Source organism: Rhagoletis zephyria, unplaced genomic scaffold (assembly GCF_001687245.7).
Source record: "Rhagoletis zephyria isolate East Lansing unplaced genomic scaffold, Rhagoletis_zephyria_1.1 Rzeph_scaffold_01840, whole genome shotgun sequence".
Classification (NCBI taxonomy): Eukaryota; Metazoa; Arthropoda; class Insecta; order Diptera; family Tephritidae; genus Rhagoletis; species Rhagoletis zephyria.
Genome location: NW_016158924.1, coordinates 81,112 through 99,883, shown reverse-complemented (window position 1 = coordinate 99,883; position 18,772 = coordinate 81,112). Strand labels below are relative to the sequence as shown.

General features: G+C 34.9%; 1 protein-coding gene across 3 annotated transcripts in view; it reads left to right on the top strand.

The window, feature by feature from the left end:
• The first annotated feature begins 2,350 nt into the window (after positions 1–2,350).
• LOC108365336 (mucin-5AC) overlaps positions 2,351–18,772 on the top strand; it is a 62,449-nt gene continuing 46,027 nt past the window's right edge. Inside the window, exons 1-3 of one of the 3 annotated variants that reach the window (XM_017619335.1) lie at positions 2,351–2,477; positions 2,966–3,156; positions 3,261–3,374. In XM_017619335.1, coding sequence (XP_017474824.1) covers positions 3,285–3,374 — 90 coding nt within the window. In that variant the 5' untranslated portion in view covers positions 2,351–2,477; positions 2,966–3,156; positions 3,261–3,284. Of the gene's footprint in view, positions 2,478–2,965; positions 3,375–18,772 lie in introns of all 3 variants that reach the window. The other 2 variants (XM_017619333.1, XM_017619334.1) reach the window with 2 other exon arrangements.

Below are 18,772 nucleotides of genomic sequence, written 5' to 3'. Positions count from 1 at the left end.
ACGTATCATACCGACTTTTGCAAGAGTAGTTAACACTTGGTGCTATTTTTTCAGAATATAGAAAGATTTTGCACAGTGTTGTTAGTGGACATGATATTACTTTAAATACTGATACGTTACCCACAAAAAACTAAGAATCTAAAAAATTTTACATAGCGCACTTTGCAAGTGGACTACTGATATACGTTGCAATACTATTACTTGCTTGCGCATTTATAAAAATTTATAGTTTTCAAATTTAACTGTAAGATATTTTATGAGGCATTTTGGATTTTGAAATTTTTACAGAACCTCCAGACGGGTTTATTTTAATAAAGTCTGTGTTCGTATGGAAAAGTAGCTTATGTCGAAATGCTGGCTTTAGTATAATGCGGCAATCCCTTTATTTTTTAAACGGCAAGGAATTTTTTGATGAGACTTAATAAGTATATTGACTTGCTAGTATGGGAACTATTTCTTCCACGTTTATATGCCAAAAGTTGTTTAACGGCTTAGCGCCAGTGAGTCATTCGCAATCGTATGCTGCAAATGCCGATTTATACTAAAGCCAGCCTTTCGACATAAGCTACTTTTCCATATGAACACAGATATGTTTGATTTGTTTTGAAAAATGTCAATTTGACTTTGTACAAAAGATTTTCCACATCAACGAAATTTTAAATTTCCGGAAAGTGTTAAGTAATTACATTAGCGCTTCGAAGTATCGTAAACAAATTACATATGACTGAAGCCCTTATTCATATCTGCTCTACTTTTACCAGTTTTTTTCTTCCCACTACTAATTTTTTTATTCATAAAGCGTTCATACGCAATGTGTTCTACTATTTGCAGCATACCATGCACGCACACATACTTATGTACATACATATATGTATGCCTTTGAAGCATTTATCAACGTGTCCCAAACTCTTCTTTGTGACAGAGAAAAGTCAGTGAAGGAAATATGCTCGAAGCTAATGTCATTGTCGTTGACAGGATATTTCAAGTCGCAACACTATCTACACAAAAAAAGTTGAATTGGGTTGAGCTGAGTGAAAATGAAATTTCACACTAATGAATGGCAAAGAAGTATATGAGTAGTAAATGCATTAGTATGCGTTTATACAAGTGCAGCCATTTTGCGAGTCAAAGCAAAAATTGTGTTGAAATAAATGAAAAGGGTGCCAGCGAAGATTATTGGGGGGTGAGCTGCAATGTTTTGCTCAAAATTACAGTTTAAAACGTGCTAGCGTGCACATATGTATATACTCGTTTATACTTAGATGCATATATTTGTACATACGTAAGTATAAAACTATGCGTAAAACATCTGTGAAGTAAACGAAAACGCACACAAAAAGTTGCAGAAAGCTAGAAATATTGCGTTGCTATTTGGCCAAAAAACAGCTGAGCGGCTAGATGACAGAGCGAAATGAAAAACCTCACAAAATAAAAACTTTAATGAAAGGGACGAATGTAAGAAAAACAAAAAAAAAGGACACAATTGAAACAAGAAAAGCCGCACAAAAACAAAAATGCAACACGCGAAAAATGATTATAAAAAAAGCAAATGAATAAGAGGAAAATCAGTGTGGAAGAGAGGAGAAAAAGTGGAGTAAAATTTGTCAAGTTGACGGCAGCGAATGTCCTTGAGAGAGTAGTTGCATGGCATGAAGTTGAGAGCGCCAGCTGGCACAAATCGTGAAACATNTGAAGATTATTGGGGGGTGAGCTGCGATGTTTTGCACAAAACTACAGTTTGAAACGTGCTAGCGTGCACATATATACTCGTAAATACTTAGATGCATATGTTTGTACATACGTAAGTATAAACCTATGCGTAAAACATCTGTGAAGTTAACGAAAACGCACACAAAAATTTGCAGAAAGCTAGAAATATTGCGTTGCTATTTGGCCAAAAAACAGCTGAGCGGCTAGATGACAGAGCGAAATGAAAAACAAAATGAAAAACCTCACAAAATAAAAACTTTAATGAAAGGGACGAATGTAAGAAAAACAAAAAAAAATTACACAATTGAAACAAGAAAAGCCGCACAAAAACAAAAATGCAACACGCGAAAAATTATTACGAAAAAAGCAAATGAATAAGAGGAAAATCAGTGTGGGAAAGAGGAGAAAAAGCGGAGTAAAATTTGTCAAGTTGATGGCAGCGAATGTCCTTGAGAGAGTTGTTGCATGGCATGAAGTTGAGAGCGCCAGCTGGCACAAATCGTGAAACATCGTGCAATGAATTCGCCACCAAACAAAGCTTTCGGCCTGAATTCGCCGCCCTTGAAGAAAAATACACGAAAGGATATGCAATGGGTTTTTAAAGAAGCGTCGCAATGTCTGGCACAGCAGAACCCAACGGACAGCGAACGCGTGCGGTACTCATATAGCAACGAGTCGTGTGACTTTAGAGCTAAATCAAAAAGTTGAGTGTTTCAGTGACGGTTTGCTAAGTGTCTGCCACGCCACGATAGGCCTTGCTTGGAAAAGTAAATATTTATTAATACAAATACAAAGAAAATACAAACCTAACTATGTACATAGTAGTTAAATAACTGAGAAGCATAAGCAAATAAAAATAAGTTGAGTACCTACCGGTAGCCTCGCATTCGAATTGCTTTGTTGTGTTATAAACAGACTGTCGGGCGTCTGCCGCCATTCTGTCATCAACACTTTCTGTTTCAGCGCCATTTGAAGTGCTGTCCCGCGGCTACTTTTCACTTGAAAGTTTAAGTGCCCTCAATAATTTACATTCATTTCGTAGGCGCGCTACGTCGGTCAAAAGTGAATTTTTTAGTGAAAAGGACTTTGACTTACGTACTACATACTGGCATACATACGTTTATGTTTACATACGTGCTTACATGTGTATAAATACAATACATATGTACATATGTATGTATATGGTACTAAAAAAAACTAGTGCGCGTTGTGTTAGTCACGTGTGTTTCTTATTCGTACTATTTATTTTTTGTAGGTTTATTTTTTTCAGCCGACAATTTGCCTTTTGGCATGACAAAATAAACAACAAAAATAACAAGGAATAAATTTGAAAAAGTGTTACGAAAAAATCTTGGTGTTCAACTAAAAGTTAAAAAAAAGGAAAGTTGACTTTTTGCCAAAAATTATTTGCTGTGTCCTTCTATTCAACTGTGCTGCTTGCGCTAAGTATTATTGCTTTGCAATTGCATTCACATTTACTTAGTACATAAATACATTTATTATTGTGTGTCTTGTCATAGTGAAATTGTAATTCTCGTTTGTTGCTGCAGCCAACTATTTAAAGATCGCACAAAATGTCACTGCATAGCGTTGCAACGGTCCAGTCTTGGTTGGTCATCCTTTTGGGATTAAGCCACTTTGGCACGCCAATTGATGCACGTGCGGTGAGTACAAATATTTTTGAGATACAAATTTAAGTGATGTAAATAAATTAAGTGGTTTGTTTAATATTCAATTAAAATAAATAAATTTGTGGCGCTCACATGTTTGTTAAGTGTTTGGTCGAGCTTCTCCTCCGCCTTGATCTTGATTTCAAACGGTTTTTTGTGCAGAAGCACTTTCGCTCGGATGTTTGCTATTACTAGCCGGGGCAGGACTCACTTTTGAAAAAAAAACACTTTTGTTACTCTCGTCGAAGGAATAAAACCATGGCCCAACTAAATATAAGTACACACACACCTAAAAACTCGGCTACCTTTATGATTTTTATACCAGTATTAGTAGAAGTTATGGATGCTACTTCGGTGACCACCACATCTTCAAACGAGACTGCTTTATAGATTTCAGCGGGAGGTGAACCGATATTACTCGATGTGAAACGTCAGCACTCAATCGAAAGTTTAGCTCAGCGATTGTCGTGCTGGCTTTACACATTGAGCGATGTGGATTCTACTCCGGTGAAGTATAGAAGGAAGTCTAATGAGAAGATGTGGCGATCTCCGATCTATCAGCTGTGCATTCTAACGTCTAGACTTCGTTGCTTTGTTTAATTTTTCCTTAAAACAAACACAACCTTTTCCTTTAAAACCCGAGCTTCTGTTTTTCTTTCAAAAAGATCAGATTTATATTAATTCAGTTTAAGAACACAAAAAAATTGTCAAAATAGTGTTCTTTGAAAAAGAAAACATGCTTGTATATTTTATTACACCAAACATTATAAATTTTGAGACAAGAAACACGATTCCCCTGTTTAACAACGAAAAAAATGTAACCCCACAATTCGAAAAATGCGTTATATTTATGTATATTGCATTTTTCGTGATTTGCATGCAGCTGTCCATCCTTCACACAATTTTATATTACTCTAACAACAAGCGTGATTTAGCGCTGTTCAAGACTTTTACTTTGAACCAAGATGGAAATTGGAAAACAAAAATTATCAAAAATGTTGAATGACATTTCAAAGTTTAAATTCAGAATCGTTAGCGTTAAAGGTAACCAAGGCTGGTTTAAAAAATTGCATATCAATGTTATCATATCAATATCAAGGGATTATTGTGATCATTATAAAAACATAACAAGGTAAAACCATTGAGAGGCAGTCTGACGCATTTTGGAAAATGGGCGCGAAACCTCAGAGAAGTGGATGTCATCGTTGTCCCACCCGTCACGATTGGAAAATGTTAAATTTATGCGTAAATTATATAATTAAGTTTTATTCTTTTTCAGTTTCGTATTAAACTGATATCAGACTTCAAGTGTTAATAGTTTGACACTTGTCAAATCAACAGTTAAAGAGAATTTCCTGAAAGTTTGAGCAATAACGAATTAAAGTGTCCATCCCGTCACTTTGGAATGCCCCATATTTCATATATTAATTCTTTTACATTTTTACCATAAAAACTAAAAAATTTATTAGAAAGCTTCAATTTTTTGGCACGGCTATCAAGCTTTGCATTTGATGAAGCTCTAAAATTGCTATCACGAAAGTGCGCACTTCGCAAGCCTAGTTTTCTCCTATGCCAACCATTTTCCTCATTCTTGCATATTTCGCATTCTCTACGCTATCTCTTCATTCACAAACATAATTTATAGATTCTTCATATACAGACATAGGTGTGTATCGATATTTCATCCGCTTTGAGGGAAAATATAAAACTATATTTTCATATGTAAATATGTCTCCGCTTCAACCACTACTAAAATTTTTTTAAAGGGCAAGCATGTGTATATTTATATTTATTTAACAAAAGATATGAGCGCTCAAATTCCTCGTAGTGTTTGCTTTCATTTCATACTTTTCTGCCCGCGCTTGATTATCCCTCATTAGTATGCCAGTCAGCTGCTGGATTGATCTATTTGCCAGGGTCAATACACAAGCCATTCATCAAGCTATTTACTGTTTATTGAGAAAATATAAAAATCCTTCGGAAAATTTTCGAGAAACCACCTATCCCTACAAAATATTTAGTAATAGGAATCTATAGGAAAAAAAGGAATCTTACAAGAAGGGTATTTTCGCGATAAACGTAACAAAAAATAGTCAACAAATGTTAAGAAAACAGCAATTTCTATTCACATTTACGATTTACAATTGGCATTCCCTGCACTTAATGGTACATTCCCTTTTGGGGAGTTAAGAGAGTCAACCACAACCTCTCTAGTCTGCAATCTCAACCACCGCCCCCCTGCTCTAGAATTTATTCGGCAATAAAACGTTATTCATTCATTCCGTCTTTCTTTCCTTTTTTTATTACCAACTCAATCCCTGCAATATTCTACACGCCACTTTCGCTTTCACTTTTAATGCCATTTAAAATTCAATAATCATTTTGCTATCACACTCCAGAAGCATCGCACTCACAGATTGGCTCTTGTATTGTATGTAGTTAGATAGTCATAACCATCTGTCATGCGCCATTAAACTCAAAACTGTCAAATGTCAACTAGCAAAATATGTGGCAATGCTTGGCTTGATGGCGGTGGATTTTTGCGAAGCTATTGTAAGGACAACACCTTTCTGAGCGCGAGCGAATTGGTCCCTTCAGATGAAAATATTTGTGGTAAGCTACAGTGAAATAGTCAAGTATATAGATTCAACGTAAAACCTTTCCCTTTAAGAAGTTTGGAAACCAATGATGGTTTGTTACTTTATTTCTATAAGAATTAAGAAATGTAGACAAATAAGTAGGTCGAATCCGATGGCGGACATTTTGGATATACAGTACTTATCGAGAAATTAAACCCAAGCCTATTTAAACGCACGGGAAATTGAATAAATTTAGAGAAAAGTTTTCGAAACCTATGATAGCTTGTTCAAAGAACCAACAAGAACCCCCTACAAAAGCACGCCTACTCCTCAGAATGAAGGAGCTTCAGTTGGCTGCAAATAAAACGAAATAAATAATGGCTTCGGCTTGTGGTACTTTCAAATAACGGACTAAAGTTACGGTACCATTTCATGCTCATGAAAAGTATAAAAAAGTAAATCTCCAAGTTAAGATGCTGTACCTGTAGAAGCCTGAAATGTAACACAATTTTTTTTATGCCTTCGGGATAAGATTTTTACATAAATTGTAGCGCGTACTAACAACTTGAAAGTGACCGATCAATTTTTGTTTGCTGATCTGGGAGCTCAGCAAAATCGATTGTTAATATAATATTTGGTTGTTAAGAATAACAAAACGTTTTTCAATTCTATTAATATTATGGCCTTTCCCTACAAACTAAAAAAGTTTTTGTTCGTCAATTAAAACTTTTTTTTGTAAAAATATGTGAAATGCTTTATTACATTCTTTACCCTTGGAAATTAAGCTGTTAAATAAAACAAAAGTAAAAACTGATGCATATGCTTGGTCTCTGTAGTACAGATATCTGCAGGTTCTGTGGTAAAGAAGAGTAAACAGTGGAACACCTCATTACCAGCTGCCCAATACTAGTTCATCGCAGAGGCTGATTTTTAAACGACTATACGCTCAGCGATATCGACCCCATGAGATTTCGCAGCAGGGGTTAATACAATTCTTGTGTATACTGAACAACTAAAGTTGACATAGAGGGAACAATAGATGAAATTTGGTCGCGGTGCAATGGGCCTGAATACCTACCCTTAAATAACCATAACCATAACCATAGCGCTGTCAAATAGATATTTATTGTATATTAATTTAGCCATCAATAAAAACAAGAAAAAATATACGTATAAGAAATATAATACATTTTTACACCAAAGACAAAAGAAATAATAATTTCAAGGCGTCCACTATGGGTACTTTTTTGTTTCAATTCCTATTATACCAAGAAATTTGATCTTTTTAGTAGAGGATTTTATACTATCAATTGAAACGTTGTAATGTTTGTATTCGATTTTTTTCTAATGTTGCGAAAATAAAAATAAAAATAAAAAAAGTTTAAATTTTAGTTCCACATATACAAACTTGTTATTGCTATTAACAGTCAGCCAGAGTAGTTAGGAGCATTTTCCAAGCTGTTGAAAATTTTTTTTTTTCCTTTTTTTAATTTTATTGGACAAACTTTTGCAAATCTGGGCTCTGGTGATGAAGCCAAATACCTGGACAGTTCACCCAAATCCCGCCAAGATGGCAAGCCTACTTTCAATACACAAGCCATAGGTTTTCATTCTGAAATCCACTCGAAATGGGAGAAATAATATGTGTAAAAGTCAAGCAATTGCAATTTCTACGCATTTCGTTTGCCTTTTGGCGGCAGTTTGATTGAGCGTCACCACGTTTTGGTTTTGTTGTCGCCACTAATGCGTGCAATCACAGCCAGGCTTACGGTTAGCCGTCATTTGTTGGCATTCTTTCCGGCGAAACACGACACGCATAAAAAATGTGCCAAAATTTATAAACAAAGCGTAAACGTAACGTAAATGTATGTATGCATATATTAAGGTGGCTGAATCGTTTTTATTTGTTTTATTTTTAAGAAAATTAATAAATAAGCCGGTTTTATTTTGTTATAGCTTTATCGGATTGTGATTAAATAATTTCATTTTATCCCATTCAGGGCTTCTCTTTGTAGTATAGGTCCTCTATATAGAGTAAGGCCACGTGAAGTGTACCAAGAAAATTTCGCGTTACTTTAATAAAGGAGAGGAGAGGAGAGGAGAGGAGAGGAGAGGAGAGGAGAGGATGAAGAAGTTACCTCACAGGTGGTCCCTTACTAATTTGGTTTAAGTCTTTAAAATATTAAAATTTTATATACGAATTGAAGTCGGTTATGTTTTTTGTTTAAAAGTTACTTGTTAATAAATATTGTTGTATTTTTTAGAAAGGATTCAATCCCGTACAAAAATCTTTTTAAATCTCCTCAGACGCTTTTAGTTTTGATGAAGAAACTTAATTATTTTGTTGAGCACTTAAATAATTTAAAATTTTCAAATATCTGGAAACCCCTATTTTTCCAATTATTTTACCACACACCCAAAAAAATATCCGATTATGCTAACGAAAAATAAATACATCCACTGTACTGTTCGTGCGTGATGTGGTTAATAAAATATAAAATAACGAATGTTTTTATATAACAAAAAACATGGGTAACTTTAAAGCCACGTCGGCACGGGTAAGTATTAACCGATTTCAAAACAAAAAAATGAATTCAACCGATTTCAAAACAAACAAACCTTCAGTTATAGAGGGTGGCAGCAGGAAAAAAACTTGACTTTCCTATGTATTTTTGGACCACCCTAATGTACATACGCATTATTTAACTGCGTGCCCTCAACTATCACTCCCTCTGGAACATTCTATTTCCCTCTGAGCACAAACTGATTTTAACCGCTTTGTGTGCAGGCAACTTATTTCAGCGTCAAGAAATACGTGGTTTGCATTGACAATAAAAAAGGATCGAAACGGACAAGCAAATACAAACACTAATAAAACTAACAAATAACACAAATATCAAAGTAAATGTAAACAAACAGCATACGGTTAACAAGCATCTATTTTGTAGCCAAATCGCGCACTTTTTCGCTCCACATCCCAACCAAACAAAACCCGAATTTGCATGGCTTTCTTCATAATAAGAGCCTTCATAATCTGCACTCTTGCAAAAACACATACATATGTACGCGTGTGAATGTTTGTGTTATAAAGTGAATAATTTTGTTAAATTTCCGACGGAAATAAATCACAAAGTTGGCTGCGAGCCCTTTGCGTTTGAAATTTACTTCCTTTTATTTTCAAAATTTCATTTGCTTAAGTGGCTTCAGCAGTTGGCTATAGGCAGTTGAAAGTCAGTTTGTTTGGTTTTCAGCAACTGTTGCCAAGAGTGAGTAACACAATTGTACTCACATTATTTCGGTAGACTTGTTATTTTAGCCACCTGCATAAATATTCATATCGAAATATTTTTACTTATGTAATACTTTTTGCCGTTTTGTTTTCGCCATTTACAACTGTACATTATTTATTTTATTATCGTGTTTTTATAGTAGTTGTTTTCGTAGTTTTTATTGTCGTTGTCATTTGGCAAATTTACTCGCAATCGTTTACAGCGATTACTGTGGCGCCACAAATTACTCCCACTGAGTTTATTCATCAACAGTTGGTTGCTTTTAGACTGCAAGATGGTCATATTAACTTCCATTTTCCATCCCCTCCCCATTCGCTACAAGCTCGACTGCCGACTACCGTGAAAAAATTGATGTGCCTACACATTCATTACTAAATTAGTTTCTATTTAGCTTTTCGAATTATACTGACTTTACAATATGTTGTTTGGTCAATGAAATTATGACTCTTTGAATGTTGGACTATTTTTTTGGAATCAAAATCGATTATACTTCAAAACTTTTCCCTTAGATCTTTAAACACTTCATCCAGGTTTTTGATGTCCTTCAAATGAAACGATTTATTGAGGCCCTCAAAATAGAAGTTCATTTAAGCGATAGATTCATGGTTGGTGCCAAATCTCTTTCTCATAAGCCAATTCTTTAAGCCTGAAAGTAAAAAGAGCACAGTGGATTGAATCCAGCGATTACAGCATTCCAGTTATTAACTCGAAGCGTTGGTAAAAAAAAAAAATATTCTCTTTTAGGGAACGAGCATGGAGACAAGTTATTTATAGCGTATTATCTCTTTTCTTTGTCCACGATCGAGTCGAGTAACTGTTTTGAAGGCTGCAGTTGACTTATGTGTGGCCTCTGATCACAGCCCGAAAATTTTATTTTGGTAAGGGTTTTTGGTGATTCTGCAGGCGTTTTTGTCCATGCATCATCCTCCATTTAATACGGCTGGGATTGTTATGTTCCTTGGATAAGTCTTTGCCTAACTTAGAGTTATCTCTACAGTTATCTATGACTGTTCAGTAAGAATGCCTAGGGTTAGGTTTAGCTTTCCTTACCAATTGGTATACCTTTCGTGAATATAAAATGGTATTATAACCTTAGTCCGATGTGTGTACATAAGTACCTTTAGAAGAACAGATAGAGCTGGGAAGGTATACTAAATGATCAGAACATTGAGGTCATTTTTCGAGATATTCGATCGCAATTTGAAAAAAAAAAATGAAATACTACAAAATATAGCTTCCACACAACCGATTGTTCAGATACGAGATTTTTTTACATAACTTAGGCAGCTAAGAGCATAAAATGTCACATTCCTTTGAATTATCACAATATAGTATAGTGAGTTTGCAGTAAAAATCATCAATATCGGATAACTATAGGTTGTAGCTCCCATAATACTGATTGTATAAATAATGTATATATTTTGCTTATAGTTGGTTGGTTGGTAGAAGCGTCGCCTGAGTACACGCCCAGGACCCAATTAGTGCTGATAACTTTCTCTGGGGCCCTTGATTGTATCTGCTTTTATGATTCGTTGGGTTCGTCAAACCAGGGACCGGAACAGTTACAAATTTTATTTAAAAAAATCGCTCTTTGACGGTTATCTTTTGACTGATTTAATTACTCATTATATAACAGTTATTACTGATTTTTATTTTATAAATCCAACGTAGCAACTATTTTGGATTTTAATCCAAATAATCTGCAAATGCCAGTTATTTTTGATTTATAAGTTAATTGCCTTAGTTATTGAAGACTTTTATTATTTATAAAAGTTATAAATAAAAATCAGTCAGTAATATTTGTTATTTTTTTGTACAAAAATTACAAATACAAATTTATTTTCAAATTCGATTTTCGGGGAAAAAGGAATCGATTGTTATGTATCACTTAGTTGTAAACATTTCATTCATAGTGAACTTTTCAATGGCAGTTTTCATCAATAACACCGTGCGACGGTAAATTTTACACAAAATTGTATATATTCGCGAAACCCTGGGCCAAATATAGTAAAACTGCATATTCATTTTTCCTCTGTTCGTCACGATTTTTTAGGGACTTTGAAATTTTAAAGTAGAATTAATTCAAAAAATTATTAAAAAAATTCAGTGCAATTTAGAGAAACAGTATGACTATCAAATAAAAGAGAAAATTCTGTGAAATTGAGGCCGATAAAACTTTTTGCTACGTATGGACGATTAGGTATTGAAAATGTCCTTTTCAAATTTTATCATTGAATATCCTAGAAATTTTACAATAATTAATTTCGAAAAAATTATATGTTAAGGACTAATATGCACTCGACCACACCCGCGAATTTCGTTCTTTTAACTTTATTCCCTTAAAAAAATAAAATAAACTTAAAGGACATTTTCGATACCTGGTCATCCTTGTGAACGAGAAAATTTTAATTTTTTTTAATTATGCAGAATTTCCTCTTGTCCATATTATTTTTCTATATTGAACTGATTTTTTTAAATAATTGTAGGAATTAATTTGAAACTACAAAGTCCTTTAAAAAATCCTGGCGTCAGTGAGAAAAACTAACGCAGTTTTACTATATTTTGTGGCATGGTGTAACTGTTATGTTCAGTCCCTGCGTCAAACCATTTAGGTTTTCCGATGAATCTATTAAGTTATTAATGGTGAATTTGGAGGTCTCCCTAAGATTTTGTATGGAAAACTCCCGAGTGTGTTATGCCTTATTCGCGCCAGTGCTGAGCACTCGAAATGTTAGTGTAGTACCGTTTCTTTACTTCCCTAAAGATTACAGCTACGGCACCGAAGGTAGTATGGAAGGCCCATTTTAGCTGCATGTTCACCCATGGGTCAATGTCCCGTTATAGTGGCTGTTAATGTGACTACATTTTTCCTCGACCTCTTTACAAGTTATTCTGTCTTTGGTTAGCTATAATGCGGCCATATATTCCTAGCAGTTTTGTAGGTTTGAAGGTTGTTCCAACGTGCATAAGCCAAGTGTGTGAATTACAGATGCAGTTTCCTTTTGAAAAGTCCGAGTGGACAGTTTATTGTCTACTTCGGACTCATCAAGAGATGCTCGGGCCTTAGCCAAATCGTCAGCCCTCTCAGCCTTTCTGTGTATGCTCCTATGGCCGGGAACCCAGATGAGGAAGATGTCTACTAACTCGACCGTCGAGCTTTACGCACATTTGCATTCTCCCACTGTTTTGGACTTTTTTACCGCTGAGGCAAGTGCTAGAAGTCCCGCCTGACTATCTGAGAAAATATATGCTTTTCGTACTACTACGCAGTACAGCCCCTTCGGTTCCCAGTACTTCCGCTTAGAAGATGTTAGCAAAGTTAGGTAGTCGGAACGAGCAAGCAAGTGTTGCAGCGCCCTCCAGTAGCCTGACTCTTTGAGTCCGATTACCGAGGACGCAGCAGTTTCGCGGATGTGGAGTTCTTTAGGCAGTTGATGCAGAATCACATTAAGCGCATCAGATGGACACGACTTAATTGTGCTGTAGCACCTGAAGAATCTGCTCCTTGTATATTGCCAAATTTTCTAACGTTTTTGACATGCTTCGGCTTTAATCCTCAGTTTTTACCAAATATTATTTTGCATGGGTAATATGCTGTGTAGGCTCTTTCTATGCGCCTCTCTATATTTTACTCCCTACTCAGTTAGGTTACTAATATAACCCCCAAGTACCTCGCTTCGGAAATAATGTAAGAGTGGTTCTGTTACGGGAAGGAAGCCTGAATTGTGGTATTTTTCTTTTCCTAGTAAACAGCATTAGGCAACTATTTGATGCCCTTTGTATGGCTGCCATAGGTTTATATTGTAACAATCATTGAAAACATTTTCCTGAAATTCGATGATGCTTAAACTCCACAGTTGACAGTGGAATGGGGGGTATTTTTTCTGGGTTTGAGCGCAGATTCCGACCAACATCCAAAAATAAAACAAAAAGGTTTTTTCTAAAAGCGGTCACCCCTCAGTAGGCAACTTCAAACCTCCGAATGTATTCTGCCATGAAAAGCATATTCGGAGTCGGCTTAAACCTTAAGGTCTTGCCGCTTTGTGTGACATCATCAAGTCGCACGATACCAATCGGTAGAAAAACTCGGCCAAAGACAAACAATCTATAAGGGTAGAGCTTTTTCTAGCTCATCTACTGTGTTGGCTAGTTCTCGGCCAAAAAGTTACCAAAAGTATAAGCGCCAAAATATTTTTATTATAGTTTATCTTGGATTCCGAAGTAGGGAAGAACTAGTGAATTTTTTCGCGGATACTCCAGTCATCGACGCCAATGCTATATGGCATATAGTTACGGTGACCATCCGTTCTGTTTTTTTGCAGGACCGTAATGTTATTTAAAGGTCTGTCCGGCGTGGTTTTGCAAAACAGAAAACCCCCAAAATGTACTGATTTTTTCCAAGTGTCCTGCCCTTGTCCCGCATTTTTTTCTATATTTTAAAATTAACTTTTCCTAATCGAAATAATAGCAGTGTCGATAACTAATTGATAACTACATAAGGGTAAGCTGGTTTTGAAGGTTCAACTAGTCAATGCGTTCTAAATATTCATGGACAATGGATGACGAGAAATTAAAGACCAGAATCAAATATATCGATAGCACTGTTATACAAATTTTGTGGTAATCGCTTAAGCCAATTTTCTTTTCAAACAAGCGTTTTCGTAATTTTTTGGAAAAACGTGTTTTTGGTACATTTCGGACCTATTCGCCAATATCTTATGAAAAAATTATCCAATCAACATAAGCGACCTACAGTCCTCTTACAAAAATATATTACTTTGCCGATTTCGATGAAAATTATTAGTGTTACAAGCGACCAAAATCGAAAAATTGAAGGCTGCATTTCTTTATCCATTCTGAACGTTTGGAATAAACTTTTTTGTTTATTTATTCTTTAGAACGTTCCTGATGATATGTTGACGTATATTTCAAACGCATTCTGTTTATTCCGGCTGTGAAATTGGATTATCCGGAATGTATAAAGAAACGCAGCCGAAATTTCAATCATTTTCTTTTTACAGTAAATGAAAATCTGATGAGAAATGTAGATGTTACGGAACACAATCTGCACAAAAAATATATATTTTTGCAAAGAGCCCATCAATACCTTTCGAACTGTTGGTCGTTTCATGAGATATTGAGGAATAACTGAAAAAGTACTAAAAATACGTTTTTCGAACAAATCTCGAAAACACTTCTTTGAGACCATGGGTATTTTTTTCGTGTTCAACGACCCAAATTTTGCCTAAAAAATTTGCTTTACAGNCTTGTCCCGCATTTTTTTCTATATTTTAAAATTAACTTTTCCTAATCGAAATAATAGCAGTGTCGATAACTAATTGATAACTACATAAGGGTAAGCTGGTTTTGAAGGTTCAACTAGTCAATGCGTTCTAAATATTCATGGACAATGGATGACGAGAAATTAAAGACCAGAATCAAATATATCGATAGCACTGTTATACAAATTTTGTGGTAATCGCTTAAGCCAATTTTCTTTTCAAANTTGTAAATATTCATTACCAAACGATTAATACCAATGAAGCAGATGTGATTTATGTTTAAAGTTTAAAATTGGATTAATAATTAAGAAATATACACTCTTCGTTATTTTAATAGCGCAACCTTTTAATACCTAGTAGGTACAGTTTTCCTTTTGTTTGTTCATTAACTTTTTATAAAAATGTAGCATATTCTACGTCTACATCACATTTAAATAATTTTTGAAAATTAAAAAAAAAATAAACATAGGGGCGACAANCATGGACAATGGATGACGAGAAATTAAAGACCAGAATCAAATATATCGATAGCACTGTTATACAAATTTTGTGGTAATCGCTTAAGCCAATTTTCTTTTCAAACAAGCGTTTTCGTAATTTTTTGGAAAAACGTGTTTTTGGTACATTTCGGACCTATTCGCCAATATCNCGCATTTTCTTCCATATAAAAATTTTGTTAAGGTCGCACTATTCAAATGACGAGGAATGTATATATGTAGTATATTTTTGTTATTTTTATACTAAGCAATTATGTGTAGGTAAATTTTTTGAAAAATTGTACTGCATTCTCAAAATATATTTATGGTCACTGTACGTATAGTATATGCAGTTAATTTATAATTTATCCGTACGCACCTTATCGGCGTCAGAAATATGAAAAAGAAAGTTGTCAAATCTTCTCTATATGTGGTTCGTTTATAATTTTAACTCAAGGNGACCTATTCGCCAATATCTTATGAAAAAATTATCCAATCAACATAAGCGACCTACAGTCCTCTTACAAAAATATATTACTTTGCCGATTTCGATGAAAATTATTAGTGTTACAAGCGACCAAAATCGAAAAATTGAAATCTGCATTTCTTTATCCATTCTNTGTACGTATAGTATATGCAGTTAATTTATAATTTATCCGTACGCACCTTATCGGCGTCAGAAATATGAAAAAGAAAGTTGTCAAATCTTCTCTATATGTGGTTCGTTTATAATTTTAACTCAAGGTGATTGTATTTAATGTCTTTTGCGTTTTTATTTCATTTGTGTAAATTTTTTTTGGAATTTTTTATGAAAACGCTATTTTCGGTGCCATTTTTTGCCTAAACCAATTTAATCAAAAACGGTAATTGATGACTAGTTCACTTGAGTGAAAATTTAGATAAATTGTGTTTAAAAGCTGGAAGGGTTTTGGTAGTTTTCCAATGCTTCTGAATTTTTGCAAATTTCTAGTTTCTTCATATTTTTTCAGGATCTTTATATATTTCTTCGAGATATATAGCGATTTTTTTAGGTTCAGTAAAGGTATATTATACCTAAATCTTGACGTTGCTTTTAAAGAATGACTGATACAAAGAAAAAATTAAAATTAAAATAAAATATCAGGTAGACTTTGTCCTCTATTTTTGTTTTAAAGAAAGATAAAAATAATCAATATTTTACCACAAAAATAGTATTTCTGGAAAATACTTTTTGGTTATAGAACTGTTTCTTTGGCCGAAAAATATAACCAGAGCTATTTGGAATTGATTAAAATCTAGTGAAAACTTATATGGAATCAAGGCCAGTATTAACTTTTCCATACCTCGCCTTTATCAGTCACAAACAACAAGTTGCTGTACTTCCTATTTACGCGTTAGCCCTGAGTATCACCTCGAAGGTGAACATGTTCGCGTGCGAAACACTACCATTCCCATAGTAACATTGAATTTATTAGCCATTTTAACCCGGTAGCCAGTTACTACATATGTATTCACGCTCGTAAAATTTTACATAATATTTATGTATGTAAATTAGACCTCGTAAAAAAATAATAATAATCCTGCAATGTGACCAGCATAAGACTCTAATTTTAGCATTTGGTATAGTAATGATCCTCCATGAATCTCCCCTCTTTAGAACAATTCTAAGAGGTCCCGCGTCGATCCTTTAGTTTTTCCATAGGAATTACACGTAAGAAAATCAGTTCTTTCCTTTTGAGGTTAATATAATTTTCTAGGATAGGATTGAGTCTTATGCTGGTCACATTGCAGGATTTTTTTTTTGTTTTTGACGCGGTCTAATGTACATATATGATGCGATTTAGCCACGTATCCAGTGTGCAGCTGATGGCGTGCGAAAAGGGAATGAATGCAAATTTGCGGCGATAAAATGCAAGTAAATTTCATGTTAGCACTAATTTGTTAAGTAAAGAAGTATTTCCCTGCAAAACAATGCAAGGAGACTAAATGAAGCATTCTAGGTCACATGCCAGTGACGCCAAAGTTGTATGTAAACTCGTACAAGCAGGAATAATGTCATGTTAGCGAGGATTACATGTATGTATGTATATAGCGCCAGTGTTCTTACCGTCACTGATACTAAGTAAAGTTCACAGTACCCAGCAAAAAATCGGTAATCGACTTAGTGGTAACGTGTTCTAGAAGGCACAGCGTTATTTTATTTGTTTTGCTTTTTTGCTTCATTTCGGAAAATGCAAAGTAGAATGCTGCATCGTAGTCAGCTCAAAAATAGAATGAATATCCAAAAATTCTTTTTCTACCATTCCTTTCTGTGGAAATTTGTCTCACATAAAAATCGTGTTTTGCTTTGTTCAATTTGCAGCGAAGTTGAAGTCAGTCAATGAACTGAAGTATAAGAGCTAGGAAGTACAATTATACAGGCATGTTCTGAAATTCGAAAATTTGATATCGACTCGATTTCGATAATTTTTTCGAAGGTTTTTATCCCAAAAATTTCAAAGTCTCGCATTAAAATTATGTATTTCATATCGCTGCTACTTCTTTTACGGTTTTCAATTAGAATATTCACTCTTTTCGTCAGATATAATTAAAAAATATTTGGCAAATCGAGTCGAGTTAACTACTATTTTCAGCTGCCTCCATATAATCGAAGCACTGTGGGGCGTTTTCGAACTGGCTGCCGATATAGCTCGCCCCTCAACTCAGGTGTCGATATAGTGGCATTCAAAATGTGTTTTTAATACCTTTGAATGAATTAATAATACAAGAAAGTGATTATACTGTAGAATATTTTTTGCAATAAGAATGCCTTTGTATTCTTTCAAGTAATAATAATAGATTAGTTCTTACGCATGTGTTAGTGTTTGGCCGAGATTCTCCTCCGATTTGTGGCGTGCGCCTTGATGTTGGCACACAAAGCGCAGGGACCTACAGTTTTACGCCGACTCCGAACGGCGATTATATTTTTATGACAAGCTATTTTTCATGGCAGAAATACACTCGGATTTTTGCCATTGCCTGCCGAGGGGCGACCGCTATTAGAAAAATTTGGTTTTTATTTTTTTTCTATTTCTTGATGTTGGGTTGAACCAAGCTTGAAGCCAGGCCATGCGGAGTGGTAGCGCGCACTGCTAACCACTACACAACAGCGGCCGCCGGTGGGGTGTTAAGGGTTAGTGAATTTAATATTTTATAGGAGAAGCTTCTAGATTTTCATAAAAAATTATCATGAAAAAATGTAAAATTTGGTTTATATTCCCAGTGGGAATTAGGAGCACGTAATAATACCTTATTAGCAACTTACTCTTCACCTGGCAGTCATTACCATTTCCCTGCCGAACGTCCCTTACTTTTACAAAGGCATGGCCGCCTTATGTAAGTAGGAATTTAGAATGTACATTTGGTATCAGACATACTTCTGAGCCGCTTTACAAAGTAAGTTACGTGTAATGCAGAGCAGTCGCTCGGAGTAGTTCGGTGCTTGGAAATAACTTCGGCTGCACGTTATTTTGCAACTGACAACGTAATGTGTCTTCGGAGGTGTTCATTTTGCCCTTTACTAGTAGATGACATTGGCCATGATGACAATTTTGGTACTAAAAACTGAAAGAAAACATGGCTTACCTCGCAAGGTGCTTACCTATTTTCCCAGTGGGTTGCTTTGAATTTTGGGAGAGTGGTGTATGTGATAGTCAACTAACAAAATATTAAAAAAAAACCTGTTTCCGAAAAAGTATCAAATGGGGTATTTTGCAATGATAATGAACGATTTGTATATCAACAATG